Source organism: Pygocentrus nattereri, chromosome 16 (genome assembly GCF_015220715.1).
Source record: "Pygocentrus nattereri isolate fPygNat1 chromosome 16, fPygNat1.pri, whole genome shotgun sequence".
NCBI classification, from domain to species: domain Eukaryota; kingdom Metazoa; phylum Chordata; class Actinopteri; order Characiformes; family Serrasalmidae; genus Pygocentrus; species Pygocentrus nattereri.
Window position 1 is genome coordinate 17,743,303 of NC_051226.1, and position 17,721 is coordinate 17,761,023.

The following is a 17,721-nucleotide window of genomic DNA, read 5'->3' on the forward strand; positions in this document are numbered from 1 at the left end:
TACAGCTTGTATTTAGATACAGCATACTGTTTAGCTATTCCATAACTCCATATTGTAGAAGAATATGGTAAATGGATTCAATCAGTTATGGCACATGAATCTATAATAATCAATAGAAGTTCAAGTTGCTTGGTGCATCACATTTACATTTATATAAACCGCAAAGAACTGCTGATCGACAAGAGATAGAACTTTCTCATCAGACATGGATGTGTCTCTTAGCACCCAGGGTCAGTGTCAGAGACAGGAACAGGCAGCCCTGAGAAAAGCTTTTTAATGTCTCCTCAATCCGATACCCCAGAGACCTGGACAACATCGCTAGCCGTGTGATTTTTAGCATGAGCCAAGAAACCAGCAAGAAATCCCCTGGTACTCTAAATGTCTGCTTTTCAAGGTTATTTGGAAGGTGAGAATTGATTCTGAGCAGCAGCTGCTAAGCTTGTGCAGTGCCTGGAATTACCTCCAAAAAAGGATTTTGTTGTTTGAGAACTTTTGCAGTTAAATAACAAGAAGAACTCATTGAATTAAGTATTTTTTGCAATATATTGCGCTCCACTTGTATATTATATTTGATTGTATTGCACTGTGTATTGTAGTCTACTTTATTGTTGAATGAACTGTGTATTGTAATTTATTGTACTGTATTGTATTGTATTGCATTGCATGGCACAGAGTTCTGTGCTCAACTCTATTCCTTTTCTCTGGGTATCAACAGTAACTTTTTCTTTATGAGCTCAGGACTGTCTTTTTCTCTAACCTATTGGTAACTAGCAAAGATACTTTCTCTAGCAGTCAAAACACTTCTTGTAAGTCACTCTGGATAAGAGCATCTGCTAAATGCTGTAAATGTAAAGAAGAATGCCATCCGCTATTACCAGCAGACCTTATTCTGTTACAGCATGTTACATACCATTCAGCACTGCTGCAGCTACAGTTCTTTTTCCTTTGGGGCAAGAAACATTCAGGTAATAGCGTATACACCTGCCACTCAATGTCAAGCTCAGGTTTGATTTATTGGTGTAGGGATCTTTTCTTTCATAAGAAACGTTCTTGAGTTTCCATTCAGCATCATAAAAATCCATGGCTGATATCTCAAGAGCCTGTATACCAGAAACTTTCAGACTCTAGAGAGTATAAAAGAGGACTTTGTGCTGTCAATCAAAACGTACCTCTATCAACGGAGGCTCCAGGGCCCCTTAGACGTCCTTAATGCCTTGGGCTGTTGAATCTCACTGAACATGTTTGAGGCAGATCAGTGCCTGCAGGGGGGACGCTGGCCTGCCAGTCATATGAGATAGGCTCATAGGCAGCTACAGCAAATCAGCGGCATCCAACTTGAGCAGCCCCTGCAAGGCTTGGTTTATTTAAAGGCCAGAGAGGTATTAGGACAGCCTGACTTAGTGCCAGGACTGCTCTGCAAAAATACCTGGACCCCAGCTCTGAGAGTCAACATGGCCGACACCAGCATGCGAGTCAGTGGGGGAGCTGTCAGATTTGGGGCCACCTATGGCGGCAACCGTCTGTTCTCCGGGGCGAGGGGTGCTGGAGGCTCTAGCGCAGCCCTGTCACGCTCGCTGGGTTTGGCTAGGGGAGCCGGAGCTGGCCTTGGCCTAGGTGGAGGGCTTGGTTTGGGTCTAGGATTGGGTGGAGGCTTGGGGCTTGGCGCTGGTGCTGCTGGAGCCGGTTTTGGCCTGGGTGGTGGTTTGGGCCTGGCTGCTGCTGGGGGTGCCAGAGCAGCGGGCTTCAGAGCAGGTGTGGCCCCACTGAGGGCTCGCCTAGGTGGCCGTGTCTTCAAGATCGGAGGCTATGGCTTCAACCCATCATTCCTCAGCTCCACCACCACAATAGATGCAGGTGTCAGTCCGGTGCCAAGCATTGACCCCACACTGCCATCCATGGACACTGTGCAGGTCACCCGCATGAAAGAAAAAGAAGAGCTTCAAGCCCTCAATGACAAATTTGCCTCATTCATCGATAAGGTAAACTAAAAGCTTTTCTTTAAGCAGTCATTTCAAGTCAAACTATATTTATGTGGCACCTTTAACAACAGGCAGCTTTACAGGATATTGGGTGTGTTAGATTTGGTGTAATGGTCATTGGTTGGTCTATATGTATATCCACTGGGAATGTAGCTCAGCATTTCAGCATCACAACATCCAGTAAACCCTCACACAATTCATGAACACCTGCTCTGTCCCTCAAGAATAGCTCATATCAATATCATTGATACAGATACTTTATGACAGTGATGTTTCAGTATGAAACTCTTCTTGAGCTCTAACCTAGATGTTCTGTCTAACTGATGTTATTCAGGCTCGGTCCCTGGAGCAGCACAACGCTGTTCTGAAAGCCAAGATATCCATGTTCACCAACCCAGAGCAGGGTGGCCCCGCCAGCACCTCCATCCTGCTTACCTCAGCAATCGGAACCTACAAATCCCAGATTGACAGCCTCACTGCCACCAAAGAGGCCATCATTGCTGAGATTGAGCACTACAAAGGCATCATTGATGATGTACAAGCCAGGTCAGATTCGCTCATTTAGTTTCTTTATATAGAATTGGTTACTTAATCTGCTTATTGTTTAATTCCGGTGTGAGTACAATGTATGTGCATTATCAGATAAATGAACATGAGTTCTATTTTTTATAATTTAAGATATGAAGAGGAGACAGCTCAGACCAAATCTCTAGAGATGGACTGGACCACATTAAAAGAGGTATGCCGGTTTAATTGACATGTAGACTGCATGTTCTTTGGTGCTATTGTGTTATATTAATATATGTTTTTTTATGTTTTCTTTAAACAGGAAGTGGACAACCTGTATCTTGCCATTTTTGAGCTCCAAACCAACATTAGTGGCCTGGAAGATCAGATTACTCTGTCCAAGCAGGTGTATGATGCTGTGAGTACCTTTCTTAGCAACAATGGATTTCAGTATGAAAAGCTTGGTCACTAGAGCTGCACAAACCATTATGCATTATGGCACTGCTCATGTGTGGGTATGTGTGCTTTTCAGAAAGTGACGGAGGTGAGGAACATTGTGACTGGCAGTGTGAAATCAGCGGTCTCCATCTCAGTAGACAACGCAGCTCAAGCCCAGGACCTGACGTCTGCCCTGACTGAAGTTAAAGCCCACTATGAAACTCTGGCTCAACGCAGCAAGCAGGATGCCCTCCTCTCCGTGCAGGACAGTGTAAAAGACCTTCATAATCCAGTTGCAGAAACAATCACAGTCTTCTCACACTGAATTACATGGCCATTGCAGGCCTTTGATACAAACCTTATTTAATTTCATGCTTTTGTCTCCCCCTAGTGGTTGTTTAAAATATCCCTGATGTATTCTTGTTCTCTGACTTGCAAGCAGTTTACAGATATCCAAAGGCGTGAATCGGACACTGTTCTAATCTCATTTGTCCTGGTGTTATTTGAATGCAGCTCTCCATGATGACCGTATCATCCCAGCCCAGTACTCAGTCCCTCACTGCAGCCAAAGAGGAGCTGCGAGTCTACAAGCTGCAGATCGACTCAGTGCAGAGAGAGATTGACCGGCTCAAATCACTGGTGTGTGTCTACCTGATGGTGTCACTGACAGAAGCACCAGTTAACCCTTTAAAACTAAGGACCTGTATGTAGTCTACTAATAATAACTGTTCAACATATACATTAGTTTTATAGTAATTACCAAATCATTCATAGTAATTACTGAATAATAAGTCTTAAAACTGAATAACCAGTTTAGAGTTTAAGAGGTTGAGGAATGTTATGCAAGCCCAAATGCCGCTAGTTAACCCCTCAAAGGGCAGCTTCACCAAATTTTCAAAACTGCTACCTATTTAAACATTACAATGTAAATAAAGTCATTCAATAGTTTGGTGTAAAATGTGCAACTCTAGAGAAACTAACAGAGTCAGAATTGTTCACAGTGGTTATGATATGAACCAGATGTTCTAAGTGTTTAGCTACCTCAGATAGCTGTTACATAACATGGTCACAAATACACTGGCAGGTGCTGGAGATGTTGTTCTATGATAGTTTTGTAGTAAGGTTTTGGCCTTCTATATTTTTTACAATCTTAGTCATAGTGGAGAGGTACACAAAGGCTGTCATAAGGTAATATATATGTAGTAAATATATATATTAAATATATGTATTGTAAATAGTGTGTGTCTATATATATATATATAGTTGTTTATATCTTTGTTTATATCTCATTGAGATTTTGGAATTTGGAAAAATCTCTGGAATTGAAAATGAAATTAATTAATTAAATAATTAATTTCATTATGTAAATACCTATTTAATAAGCAATGCAAATTATGCCAGCACGTGCTGGACATTTTAGTAGCTAAAAATGTGTTTGTTTCTAGTTACTCGTGTATGAAGTGTGTATCTGTGCCCTGTCTTCCAGAATGTCCAGCTGGAGTCTCAGGTGGACGAAGCTGAATCTCACACAAACACCCACACTGAGACATACCAGGAACAAGTGGTCGCCCTCAAGTCCCAGCTTGATGACCTCAGAAAGGTATGTTTCCTCTCACAGCTTTGAGAGAAATTAATTGATGCACTGAATATTAGTATAATTCATTCATTTGTTATAATCAAGTCTAATATTCCAAAATCAGTGCCACCTGTCATTGCTACCATGCATTTTTAAACTGTTAATACACACCTCACTAATTCTACACCCCACTAAACCTTTGCTTTGTAGCAAATCACACATTATGGACAAGAATACCAGGAACTCCTGGCCAGCAAAATGTCTCTAGATGTTGAGATTACAGCCTACAAGAAACTCCTGGACAGTGAGGAAAACAGGTACAGAGACAGTCAGGACCATCTCTCAAACATTTTTTGTTGAAGCAAGTGTGATCAAAGCAAATGACCGCATGACTCATGTATGTATGTGTGTACATGTGTGTTTGGTGAACCAGGCTGAAGTCTGGAGGAGGTGTCACAGTTCACATGTCTAAGACAACAGTAGGAGGAGGAGCAGGTGGTGCTGGAGCTTTAGCCCTGGCTGCAGGAGCAGGAGGTCTGGGAGGAGGTGCAGGCCTCGGTTTGGGAGGAGGATATGGTCTTGGCCTGGGCCTGGGTGGGGGTCTAGGAGGAGGTCTGGGAGGAGGTCTGGGAGGAGGTCTGGGAGGAGGTCTGGGAGGTCTTGGAGTGGGACTGGGAGGAGGGTTCGGTGGAGGATTTGGAGCAGGTGGGAGCAGCTACATGTCTTCCAGCCTGAGCAGCAGTGCACGTAAGTATAATGAATTAAACTGCACCTTCAAATCATAGCATAGTGCATACTCTAAATGGACACCTGACCATCACACCTCTGAGCTTGTTGTACATCCTATGCCAAAACTGAGGGCATTAATTTGGAGTTAGCCCCCCTCTCTCTTTCACAGCTATTACAGCCTTCACTCTTCTGGGAGGGCTGGAATGGGCGACTGGAATGGGTGCCCATTTAGTCGAAAAATAATTTGATCAGTCAGGCACTGATCTTGGACAAGGAAGCCAGGCTTGCAAGTGATTTTCCAATTAATTCATGCAGCATATGTAGCCAGTTTGGGTGCCCTGGTCAAATTACATTTTTGTTGATTTTCTAAGTGGAAATAAGTAAATACCTACAGACAACAGACTTCTGTACAGTTTAACGGAAAATGTATTTATTTATTTTATTTATTTAATTCATTTACAACTATGAAAAAATGGCTTGTGCAATAATTATATATAAGTATATTTTTTGTGTTTTATTTCCAATATATTAAACTCTTAATACAAAATGTGCTCAAAAATGTCATAGTTCTGTAATATAAGTTTAGCTTGTTTTTACTTAGAAAATCAACAGAATGTCATTTGACCAGTAGTGGTCAAATTTTGGCATATGACTGTAGTCAGTTACCACAAGTTCTTAGAAAAGTACAGAAAAACCTTTGTGTCACGCCTCAGGCGGACTCGGACGCTATCTCGGACTCCATCTCCCAGACGGCATCGGGAGATCACATGACTCGGGACGAGCGCCCGCGTCACTACCAGCGCTCGCAGTCTCCTGATCACTGATCTGGCGCACCTGTGCAGGTTGACCTAGTTTGGCGCTGTTTAAGACCGGTCCAGAGTAGAGTTCGGTGCGAGGTGTGGCTTCTCCACCATAAGAACGTACTGAGCGATTTCTAGATATCCTATGACTGTGTGTTATGACCCTTTTTCTCGTTCCTACCGACTTCGTCCTTTGATTTCACCCTTTTGTGCTATTCTGTCTATCCCTGGGATATTGTTAGCTTCATCCGCGTTCGTCTCTCCCCTGTCGAACGTTACACTTTGACACACACTTAGAATAAAAGGCAGTGGTTAATTGCTTTGGAACAAATTCCCTCCCCAAATGTATTATGAAAAGTAGTCATAGCTAATTCCACCTGCGTGCCCCCAACATATTATGTAAACTGATCAGTTATTAAATGAGCCCTTCTTGAGTTAAAGTGGGTGTAGTAGAGCAGATGAAACTAAAAATGAAGGTTACATTTTTGGCAAAGATAAAAATGACGTTTACTAGAAGATTCATAATTCCCAAAAGTGTTTAGTAAAACAGTCATTCATGAAATGTTCTGTTTTCCTCCAGTCTCTTCCAGTGTTTACTGAAGAAAAACAGTCATCCTGCCTCTTTGCTCCACTGAATAGCACTGCATCACCATACCAGTGACAACGAGGGAACAAGCTACACAGAACACAGAGAACATTTGCCCAGTTATTGCTTCCTAAAAGAAATCAGTTTGAGAAGCGTTTGCATTTTTATGTGGCTCCAGATTCAAGACCTCTGTAATATTGTAAGATTCTATAAAATATTATACTTCCAGATTCAGATTTTGTACAATTATTGTGCTAAAACACAATAAAACAGTGTTCATTTAATAATGCTTTGTATGTTATAACCATTTTCAGCAGGTTTGATCTGCGAAAATGTTTTCATACTCACTCAGCTGTTACAGCTTAAAGATTTACATAGTATGTACGTGTTACAGCAAGTGGCTACGTTTGTTTCATCAGAGAGTTATAAACTTTCCAGAAAGGGGTGGCAGTGGCCTACATATTCATTTTTATTTTTTCACGAATAATAAAGGCTACTGTCTCTTAAAATGTGTAGAAAAAAGAAGAAAAAAAGAAAACGCAAGTAGTTAAAGGTATCAGTATGCAACAGTGGCTTGAAGGAACATCAAACATCATGCACTGACAGAAAAGGAATGCTCAGAACTTTGATGTGTTTTCTTTTACCTTTGACATTTTAGCTGAATGCATCTTTATGCTGTTATGTTGCAGGTCAGAGTTTGAAGTAGTTTTCTTCATGACTACAGACAGGTTAGGGGAAAGCAAGCTAAAGTGTGAAAACCAGCCCTCTGTGGCTTCTGAGTAGGTGCTGTTTTTTTTTCAAGAGCACTAATACTATGAAGATGTTAACCTACTAATAATGCTTGATCTGAAATTTGTACAATGTAATGTATATACAAACCAACTGACAGTAAAGTGACATTATATACATATATATATATATATATATATATATATATATATATATATATATATATATATATATATATATATATACATAATTATACACACACACACATAAACACTCAGAAAACTGAAAATGACAAAAAATAAAGACGCTTGTTTTTTCTTTGAATAATCCTAATCCTAATCCCAATCCTGAGGTATTTGATTATCAAGTTTCACCAAACAACTTGAGGACTTGTAAACTGGTTATAGAGGATCATGGACAATTTGACCAAAAAAGTATTTTTGAGCTGTAGTGTAAAATAGCAGGTCAACAACATTTAGAATGTATCACAACATGTCAGCATATTTCCCACATTTGGATCAGGGCATGTACAAAATATTAATAAAGTGGATGTGGCCATATATAAAGTGTTAATATAGTAAATACCAAGCACATAAAATTAGTCCTATTTTGGAAATATATGTGTAAGGTGAAGATATATTAACACTTACAATGCAGTGTATCATAAATGTTCTTAAGGTGTCATTAGAAACTGATTCTATCATTTTTAAGACTGTGCAAATAGCAGCGCTTTCTTTGTGGTGGTCTCCTGTGTCCGGAGCACTGATGCACGGATGTGGTTGACTTCAGTTTGAAACAGGAAACAGCAGTGCAGCAATACCTCAGCGCTCTTTCATCAAACCCTCAGTTTTGTCTTGAAGCGCTCCTACATCAGAATGGCCGCACATTGAGACTTCGGTTTAAGGTAATAGACACTGTGAATAATTACATTCTTCAGAAAACAACTACAGCAATTTGAAAATAGTCAACAGTGGAGGGAATTCTCAAGGCAATCAGAAGACGAGTTACTTTACCCATCATTTGTGAACTTGCAGTCAAAAGTGGTTGACTGAAGTGAAAAAGCAGAATCTCATGCATGCATTTTAACCTTTTCTGTAATTAGTCTAGCATGAAGGTTTGTTTAAATCAAATTCAGCATTTTATTGTTAAACAAGGCTCACCTTTTAAAGTGCAGATAAGCGTTGCAATGTGAGTTAATAGATGTAAATCCAGATTTAATATTTTTTTAGACTAGCATGTGCCTAATATATTTTTCTACTATTGTTAGTAATTGTGCTGTTATATCATTTAGATGATGATATTTCATCTCTCCAATGTTTTACTCATATTCTTGTGTAAATCAATGCACTCTGAAAATGAGAAGTGCTTCATAAATGAAAATCGTTAAGGATTATTTATTCCTATTTTTATTATCTTTAATGGAGACTTGAAATAGCAATGGAAAGTTGATGTAAGCATATATAACAGCCTCTATTAATGATATTAATCATCTATTTATCAAATAAAGAAAGGATTTGTGAGCAAAAGTAATGGCACCCTGCATTATTATAAAAGGCCGGTGCTCAAGTGATTATTTCACTTGTATCCTGTCGTTAAGCTGTTTACAGGAAAACAAAAACAAATTAGGTAAAAAGAGGGTTACATTATTGCATTATTGTCACATGTAAACCATGATGTTAGTAAACTCCAATTAGTTGTCCTAGACTAATATTTTTTTGTTGTGTCAAGATCAGGCTAAATTTAGGCCCGAAAATCTGTACTTTCTATATTGTATCAGAACAAAAATGCTATGTTTTTTTTTGTGTTGTTGTGCTTGGTTACATGCGCTTTAGAAAGTTTCAGATGTTCACTCTCGCAAGATTACTTGTGAATGGTGCCACTGTATATAAACTTGTTAGATGTGTTGCCTTATAAGAAATTGTGTGATGTGCCTTATGCGGGGAGGAAAAAAATCAAAAACCATTTACCATTTATTCAGAATCACAACTGCAAAATCGTACTGTTCAAGATATGGTTGAGGTCACAAGCCAGCAAGGAGTCATCCTTGCTTTGGTGTCTCTGGTCACACTCGGGTTCGTTTCTGCTATCTGCCTGGGCTGTAGAAAGAAATCCAGTAAGTGGCATTCAGTACAGACATACTCACTCCTCACCACACAGGAATATACAGCTGCACTAATAATAGCTGCCATTCAAAATATCAAATGACTATTTCTTTTGCAGAGATAGTTCAGGAGGATAACCAGCTTTATATTCCACAAATATTGTAAGTTGTCTGAGAGAAAATGATCTGCTATTATTCTCCTTGAGAGACGAGGAATAATTATTTAATTTTCTTCATTTTTGTTCATAAATGAAATCGGAAAGTGGAAATAAGTTCCGTATTTACTGTTTTGGCTTATTCAGTCAGCGAGAGGGGAGCAGATTCGCTGTGACAAGATCAAAAACAGGTGAAGAGCTTTTCTTTGCCTATTTTTTTTTTCCTCCTGCCCTCTCCCTGCAGGTTCTCACTAGTCAGTTTATGGAAGTCAGTGACAATATTACTGAAGTGTTCACCAGATTATTACCACACACATTTCAGTTAACCATGACTTAAGTAAGATGTCTTAACCTCACTTTTTTTCACTACCAAAGCTGCTAACTCAGATCCAGTCCTTAGTCATATATATAAGCATTTGTGATTTGTAATTTTTCTTAATATATTAATCTTAAAGCTGTTGCTAAACCACAAGCATGTTACTGAAGATTTATCATGCACTATCTATGTGTGATGTACTTCACACAACGTAATCTCACTGCTGTAAAATTATATCTATCCATAGAGTGAAGCAGAACAGGAAAAGATTAATGGATAAGTGAGAAGACTTTATTGCTAAAGCTAGTGTAGTTTTCTGCACTGGAGTATTGAGACTGACTGGCATTTTGAATGGCATACTGTTATAAACTGAGAGTTCACATACAAATGCATTATGAACTCATACTGACTGTGACTGTTTTACAGTGACGAGGCCTAACCAGATCACCTCAGAGGCGTCTCCGACTGTGGGGTAATGTACAATGAATGGTGTCCAGAAATTAACTCTGATGCGTATGTTATGATCTATAATGTAATGTATAGATAGAAAAAAAAAACAGTCCACATACCTCATAGGTCTACTTGCACTTTTAATGTGAGATATTTAGAAAATTAAATCTTGTATTACCAAAGAAGTGGCCAACTTTCAATGCATGCTAATGTAGCAAGACTTTAATTATTCAAAAATTTAGGCCCTTTCTGTTGGTCCGTTCATTGAAAACTGTATACAGCAGCTGGCGATTTTCAAATTATGTCAAAAAATGGAGATGTAAGGTTTTGATACAGTAGCTATATGTTACAGTATGTTACTTCCCTTTTTGTGTTTCTTAAAAAAACTAAGTAATTTGAATGATTTTTGTGTGCACTATATAAATTGTGTGTTTATATATGTAAATAAACTCCAAATGTATACTATGCCATTTGTGAGTAGGTTTTAAATAAAACCCTAATATGCACAATGTGTGTAAACCATGGTAGGCGTCGAGCAAGGACTCACTCTCGGGTTTGATATTCACAATGTAAATATGACAACATGAAGCCTAGTATCTGGCATATTATAAGAAAAGTGTTTTATTGTTTTACAGCTTTATTGTTCTTTTATTTGAATGAGTCCCCCGACTAGGAACACGACATACTTTAAAAAGCATGGTGGACTAAAAGGCTACAACCTATTGGTCGGCTAGTCTTCAGGAAACAGCTCTGAATGCATGTTGAACAATTTTATTAATGATAAGCCCTAGTTTAAAGGTTTACTTTTAGCACAAATAAAACAATGTCTGTAGTTTATGTATTGCTAAACATTATGAATGATTAGGATTGGGGTGGGAGACATGGCAAAAACACTTTCACAATACACATGTATCACAATATTTTGCTTTTCTGAGGTTTTATGTTAGAATTGACTGAAATCTCTATAGCCATAATTAAATAATACTATCACCATCTATGAGTACAATAGTGTTTATTCAATGTTGGCAATTAAACTGGATTATGTGTTAATATCCACAATATGCTCAGAAGAGTGCATTGTGACAATTTATCAAGATAACAATAAAATGTCACATCGTCCATCCCTAAATAGAATTCATATTTTTTTCTGAAATACAACACTCGCTGGGTTTATTGGAATCACAAGTGACCTCGAAAGATGCAAGAGTCTCTTTAAGACTAGCCAGGACCAGATCTTTCCTGCTCTTTATTTATTTTTTTTCAATCTGAAATCAAAATTGAGCTTTTTTACCATGACAGTTCATGGCAGGGTAATATTAAGCACAATTCACCATATCATCTTATTCGAAAGAAAAAATTCTTGCTTTTCTGTAACCTTTGATCTGTGATTTTTGCCCACCGAGACATCTGAGTTTTAATTACGACATCATGCACCAGCAGGCAGGCAGAAATAATATTGACCAACAATATTTTGCTCCCTGTCCGCTTTCTTCTACCCAAACCTATCGAGCGAACACACTCAGCTAGCTCCGAGACGCCTGTGATACTCTCTCATTTAATGTCTATTTTTTTTTATTTAGGCAGGCTTATCGGGGGCTTTTCGCCTATACTGAAATTCTAATTAAATCAAATTAATTAAAGTTACTTAATAACAGAGTCATTTTCTTCTGCCTCTCTCTGAACCTATTGTATAAATGATTTATCTCTTTAAAGGAACAGTGCACGTGCATCTTATGTCCAACCACAGGGTAAGAGCTTCAGAATGTAAAGTAAAATTTCATCAATGTCACAAATGGATAGCAGCAATGATGATATATTTCTTGGCTTGTTTCCCAAAAGCTGTTGAGGACATCCAGTGCAGTTACCAGAACATTTCCAAGTGTAGGTTTGTTTTCTTTCAAGATTTTAGATGTTGTTTTTTTTTTAATGGTACTCATGACATGTGCCCCTCCCCAAAACCTGTTTGCAGCTTGTTGTGGAAGTCTGGAACCGACTTATGTGTAAGTAGCCTTTATTATCACCTGGTATACGAGAGAAACAATGTGCAAAGATGTCCATTTGAATGTGGGAGAGCATTGTTCCACCCGTTTTTTTTTTTAATGTCTACTCTCTTGTTTTCAGACATCCAATTCCAACCCCACCTCCTCCAGACGAGTTTACAGACACCGGTGAGTAGGAGCCTCAAATAAACAGCTCTACTGGTACGTGGTCTTTGTAGCATCTACTGCTGTCTGTCTTATATTCAAATGGGAGGAGAAACAGAGGCTTCAGCGAGGCCTTGTGTCGCTGATGGAAAGGTCATGAGAAACCACGCCATGTGAGAACTAGATAAAGATTACAGTGAACACATTGTGCTGTAGGTGCAGCTGAACAAAGCAAAAGGTCATGTTTTTGAACTTTCCACTCAGACCAGACTGTAGATCTGTGGAGTTTGTCTATGAACAGCGGTAAACGCAGTATTGTATACCCTTAATTTTTATTTCATTCTTCAGATATAGATGGTGCTGCATATGAGAATGTTTTTCCAACAAAAAACATTGACCATGACTCGGGTAAGTACTTCAACGTTTTCCTGGATGGGAGTCATTTCTTTTTTATTTGGTGTGGACGGTTGATCTTTTTCTGCACGACTGCCTTTGACAGTTGTAATTCAACTTTATTTTAAGGTTAGTTAGTTGGAAAAACACAGCACTGCGCAGACATTTGGGGAGTAAGCATTTGTTTGTTCAGAAAAAACAAACAAAAAACAAACTATTAAAATAAATACAAATAGCTTTTATACAATAGGTTATGTATGTCTCATTTAACTGTTTTCAAACCTGTCCTTGTGGAAGCCCAGTGTTACTTATACTTATTATTCAATACCTGTTTTGGCTTATCAATGTTTCATTACACTAAGTGTGCTCGCGATGCAATGTAACAAATCTGTGTTAGCTGGGTAAGTCCAGGAGACCACTGAAACCAAACTGTTCTTCAAAAAAGTTTACAAGATATTAACTTTTTCAAAACGAGATCTTTACTATATTTGTTTATTCATATCTATTGATTTTATAGGTAAAAACACTTATTACTGCCAAGATAAACGGTTTTAAACAATGTTCGTTAGTACCTAAGACTTTTACACAGTAGTGTATCTACACTACACATGTGCATTACAACATTCTATATTTGTACAACAAATATAAATCCATTGTTGCAATATTTCTTCAAATAAATCTGCTTATTCTACCCATGTGATTGCAGACAGCGAGGATTATGAAAACGCTGATTTCCTCAAAATCAAAGATGATGATGGTAATAAAAAATGCTTTTTGTGCATGTGTATTATTTTATCCACTAACAGAATAAAACACTAACGTTCACTTTGATCTTTATCTTTGAAACAGATGAACCCGATTATGTGAACACTCAGTCCAACTAAACCAACATCTTTATTGTTATGAAAACTTAAGTTAACTTATTAGAGTATTAGATCTATTTTTACTTTAATGTTAGGCAGTTAGATGGAGAGTAAACAATGTCTGTCCCTCTTGTGAAAGTATGTAACAAAACGCTTTGTAAAAGAACAAACTTAATAATAAACTATTGTGCATATTGTGCATTCTGTGCACTACACGGAAAATAAAGTCATCATAAACCTGCTGAAAACATGTTTCTGATTTTTCTTCATTAGCTTTCTTTTCAAAAATGTTTTTTCAGCTTACACACATTTTAAGGTACAGATAATTTGACAGATGTTTCAATTACAGCATATGACATGAGGTAACTTCAATTCACACAGCAGCTCTGACTAGATGCTTCTACATCTCAGTCATGAGAACAGAATATTTTGCAATTTTTGGAATGTGTGATTGATTTAAGACAAGAAACTCTAAGTAATTTAGTTCCAGTTAAGACAGATGTTAAATGTTAAAACTTTAACCACTATGTACATAAAGATACATATATAAATATTTCTGTTGCATACAAAATCTGTTATGCCATCAAAAGCTGATTTGAATATTTCTATGAGAACACATGGCAGTGAGGTTTAGACACTCCTCTGCAAAAGTTTCAGATAAAACTGTATTCCTTATTTTTGAGTACATGGCTGAGCGAAATGGGCTATATCAACTGAAAACTCTCAATGTCCTTCATAAAAAAACAAACAAACAAACAAACAAATACAAAACTAATCTCACAGCAACTGGTGACAAGTAACTGAAAAAGTAATACTTTTTTATTAATGATATTTGAAAATATTTACAGGTATCTCTGCAAATGCTTTTGCTAGCAGATGTTAAGCACAGTAAGACTAAGAAGACTTGAATACATGTTAAGCTTTAGCTGGCATCGGGTGCAGCAGTCTTACTGCAGAGTCGCCCTAGGAGTCCAGCCATTTGCAAAAGGGAGTTTACTCCTTCCGCTATCTTCATGTGTGTGTAGCCAATCTCCTGAGAAACATACAAATCACAATTCAGCATGTTAGCAAAGGAATCATGCAGATACACTAAACAAGACTTGGTGCACCTGATGACACTATTAGCATTCAAATAAAGTAAAAAAAAATAATTAAAAAAAAAAAATTCTTTTTAAATGTACATTATCTTTAAAAAAGCATCTGTTTTCAGGATTTGGTTAAATTGTAGGCTAAAATGCTCAATTCAGATTTGTTTTCCTTAATTACATAATTAAATTCTTGTGTTTAGACATGCAATAAGCAGGTGAGTTACATAAATGACGACAGGATATCGATGCAGACCAAATCGGAACTTCAGAGACACGATTGAATGTGCTCGCGTTTATTGTGGTTAGTAAAGATCATATAGACTTTATGAAAAGAAATGACATTTGACTGTCTTTAGACAAACAGTACTGCAGTATGGAAAAAACAAATGCTTCAGGCAAAATATCTCCACTTACATATAAGTTATTATAAACAATATTTTTAAAAAGTGACAATCATTCACTGACACTGTGGGTGAGGGGAACTTGCAGAACTTCTTAATTAAATACAATGTTTGATTTTCATCAGCAGAGAATCAGCCTACTTAACACCACAATGAGCCCTTTGCCAACACCTGAAACCGTAAGTACATCAAAATTACCAAGAAAACATCTTGAAAGATGGACGGACAGGATAATAAAACCCATAAAAATGGAGCACTGGCTATGTTCTGCAGATTCTGTACATCAATGGCAGCTACAATGAAGAACTTTACTAGCCTTCTAATAGATGGTCAGTTTTATAATTATCAGCAAAACTTATAGAGAGTAACTGTTTCAATTAAATGACTTATTTAAATGATGTTAAAAATGCAACTGTTGGGATAATGTTTTTATGGCCTAATAAATGTTACTGTCAAATTTGGCCATATAAAGGTCAAAACAAGGCCTGAAAATCAGCCCTAGAGGGCAAAAAACACCCCATGATCCTTCAAAACTCATTTCTTCTATTTAACCTGCTCTTCTCCATTAATAACATGATTTCTCAATGCTATTGTTGAATGTATAATGTAAAGAACCCCCCCCCAAAAAAACTACCTTTTTGGACAACAAAACATAAGTCACACATCAGTCTCGCTATATGATTATTTCGATTAAACAAATCAATAGGCACTTACCAATCTGAACTGCACTGAAAAAAAACTCAGTGAATCATATCAGCAAACAGAAATAAAGGTAGCCCGGTAAATCTGACACTGCAATTAAACAATCAAAATTATGCTCCTTACCTTGATATACTCCAGTTTCAAGTACTCTGGCATTTGGAAGGTTTTACACACTCTGAAGATGTTCCCTATTATGTCCTCAGGAGAATAGCCAAGTGACCAAAGCTGTTCAATGATCTGTTGAATCAGAACATACATGTGATGGATATATTTACATGGTTAACATTTTCAGAAAGTGGATTTTTATTATTTTTATTGCAGAAACACGAATCAGTGATACCTTGTAAGCCCCGTCGATATTAGCGTTGACACAGTGCTCAAGCATGTTTTTTACCAGCAAAGGGTGTGGCTCGTCACATACCTAAACAGAAACAAATATCATCAGCGCCAACAATCCATTAATGAGGCTCTGACACTTTGTACATATCCAAATACCAAGCATCATCATCATCATCATCATTGTCGTTAACCACTTAATCCAGTAGAGTTGCGTTAGTAGTTAGGACAGCAGAGAATCCCAGATGACCATGTCCCCTGCAACTTCCTCCAGCTCACATCAAATACCAACCCCCACCCAGATATAACAAATGTGTTATAGGTGAAAGTGTAGAGAAGCTGAGACCAACCTTGAATACATTTTCACTGTTGATAAAACCAAATCCAGAATTTGTAGACTGCAAGTTGTTCAGTGCCTACAAATACACAGTGAATATTGTGTAAACAACACAAACTAAATACTATTCAACAAATATTAGTTTCAGGAACCAGCCTAGACTGACCTGTCTCATATCTCCTTGGGCAGTGAAGATAATGGCCTCCAAACCATCATTGGTGGTGTGTAGGTTCTCTTTCTCCACCACCTCCATCAGCCGCATCATGATCTGCTCATCCCTCAACTTACTGTAGCGCAGCACTGCACAGCGGGACTGAATGGGCTCTAAAGGAACAGATTACAAGATACAATTTTTGTTTTTTAAGAATGTTATAGTATGTCAGCTTCACACATCATGGTTAAGGCTGTACTCACCGATAATCTTGTCTGATGCATTGCAGGCCAGGGCAAATCTAGTGGTCTTAGAGTAGATCTCCATAGTTCTTCTCAGAGCCTGCTGAGCTCCATCTGTCATGCTTATTTTTAAAAAAGTGCACAGGTAAGCATCTTTCACTTACATGCATTTAAATATAAACGCTGGCAGCATACAAATAATCATAAAGTATTAAACACTGGTTACCTGTCAGCTTCATCCAGAATAATGATTTTGTGACGCCCTTTGGGGAGAGTAACTTTTTGCTGGGCAAACATCTTTATCTTGTTTCTGACAACATCAATACCTCTGAAATAAATTAAAAAACAGTGCCAACATAAAGTTTGCTGTTTTTATTCACATTCAGGTGCACCAACTTTTGATGCAAATAGAATCTGCCGAGTGAGAACTCCAACTTTATTCAAGATATTTTTTTGCAATCTTAAGTTCATCAACATCTCTGGCAAATTGTTTGTTTTGACTGAGTTAATTTTAAGGCTGCTGAAGCTATGTAAACACGCAAGTAATACCAGGATTAATAGCACATCTTTGTAAGGAAACGATGACAACAAGCAATCTCAATATTCGTGAAATATAGCAAAGCGAATAAATGTGAGAAATTTGCAAAGCTAAATATCGTTCAAATAATTTATTCCTTAACATGCTGTTTACATTCTCA

At 37.8% G+C, this 17,721-nt stretch overlaps 3 protein-coding genes across 4 annotated transcripts in view; 2 read left to right on the plus strand and 1 right to left on the minus strand.

The window, feature by feature from the left end:
- Positions 1-1,451: 1,451 nt before the first annotated feature.
- Positions 1,452-6,849, plus strand: si:dkey-183i3.5 (uncharacterized protein LOC566445 homolog). The gene is made up of 10 exons (XM_017698502.2): positions 1,452-1,979; positions 2,314-2,525; positions 2,658-2,718; positions 2,809-2,904; positions 3,019-3,195; positions 3,438-3,563; positions 4,411-4,524; positions 4,711-4,817; positions 4,934-5,247; positions 6,610-6,849. Exons 1-10 carry the CDS (start codon positions 1,452-1,454, stop codon positions 6,627-6,629), a joined length of 1,755 nt encoding a protein of 584 aa, XP_017553991.1. The 3' UTR covers positions 6,630-6,849.
- A 1,341-nt stretch (positions 6,850-8,190) lies between these two features.
- On the plus strand, positions 8,191-14,014 carry si:dkey-183i3.6 (LAT2 domain-containing protein). 2 transcript variants are annotated; one of them, XM_017698568.1, is made up of 12 exons: positions 8,191-8,248; positions 9,323-9,457; positions 9,565-9,607; positions 9,748-9,791; positions 10,343-10,388; positions 12,080-12,114; positions 12,206-12,247; positions 12,336-12,366; positions 12,488-12,534; positions 12,859-12,918; positions 13,610-13,660; positions 13,753-14,014. In XM_017698568.1, exons 2-12 carry the CDS (start codon positions 9,355-9,357, stop codon positions 13,785-13,787), a joined length of 537 nt encoding a protein of 178 aa, XP_017554057.1. In that variant the 5' UTR covers positions 8,191-8,248; positions 9,323-9,354; the 3' UTR covers positions 13,788-14,014. The 2 variants fall into 2 exon arrangements, with proteins under 2 accessions (XP_017554057.1, XP_037402194.1); XM_037546297.1 differs by lacking the exons at positions 9,565-9,607; positions 9,748-9,791.
- The window catches only part of rfc2 (replication factor C (activator 1) 2), a 5,249-nt gene continuing 1,542 nt past the window's right edge, over positions 14,015-17,721 (minus strand). The window contains exons 5-11 of the mRNA XM_017698566.2: positions 17,250-17,351; positions 17,045-17,145; positions 16,797-16,954; positions 16,644-16,709; positions 16,298-16,378; positions 16,081-16,194; positions 14,015-14,799 (exon numbers count right to left, since the gene is read on the minus strand). Coding sequence (XP_017554055.1) covers positions 14,689-14,799; positions 16,081-16,194; positions 16,298-16,378; positions 16,644-16,709; positions 16,797-16,954; positions 17,045-17,145; positions 17,250-17,351 — 733 coding nt within the window. The 3' untranslated portion in view covers positions 14,015-14,688. The remainder of the gene's footprint in view (positions 14,800-16,080; positions 16,195-16,297; positions 16,379-16,643; positions 16,710-16,796; positions 16,955-17,044; positions 17,146-17,249; positions 17,352-17,721) is intronic.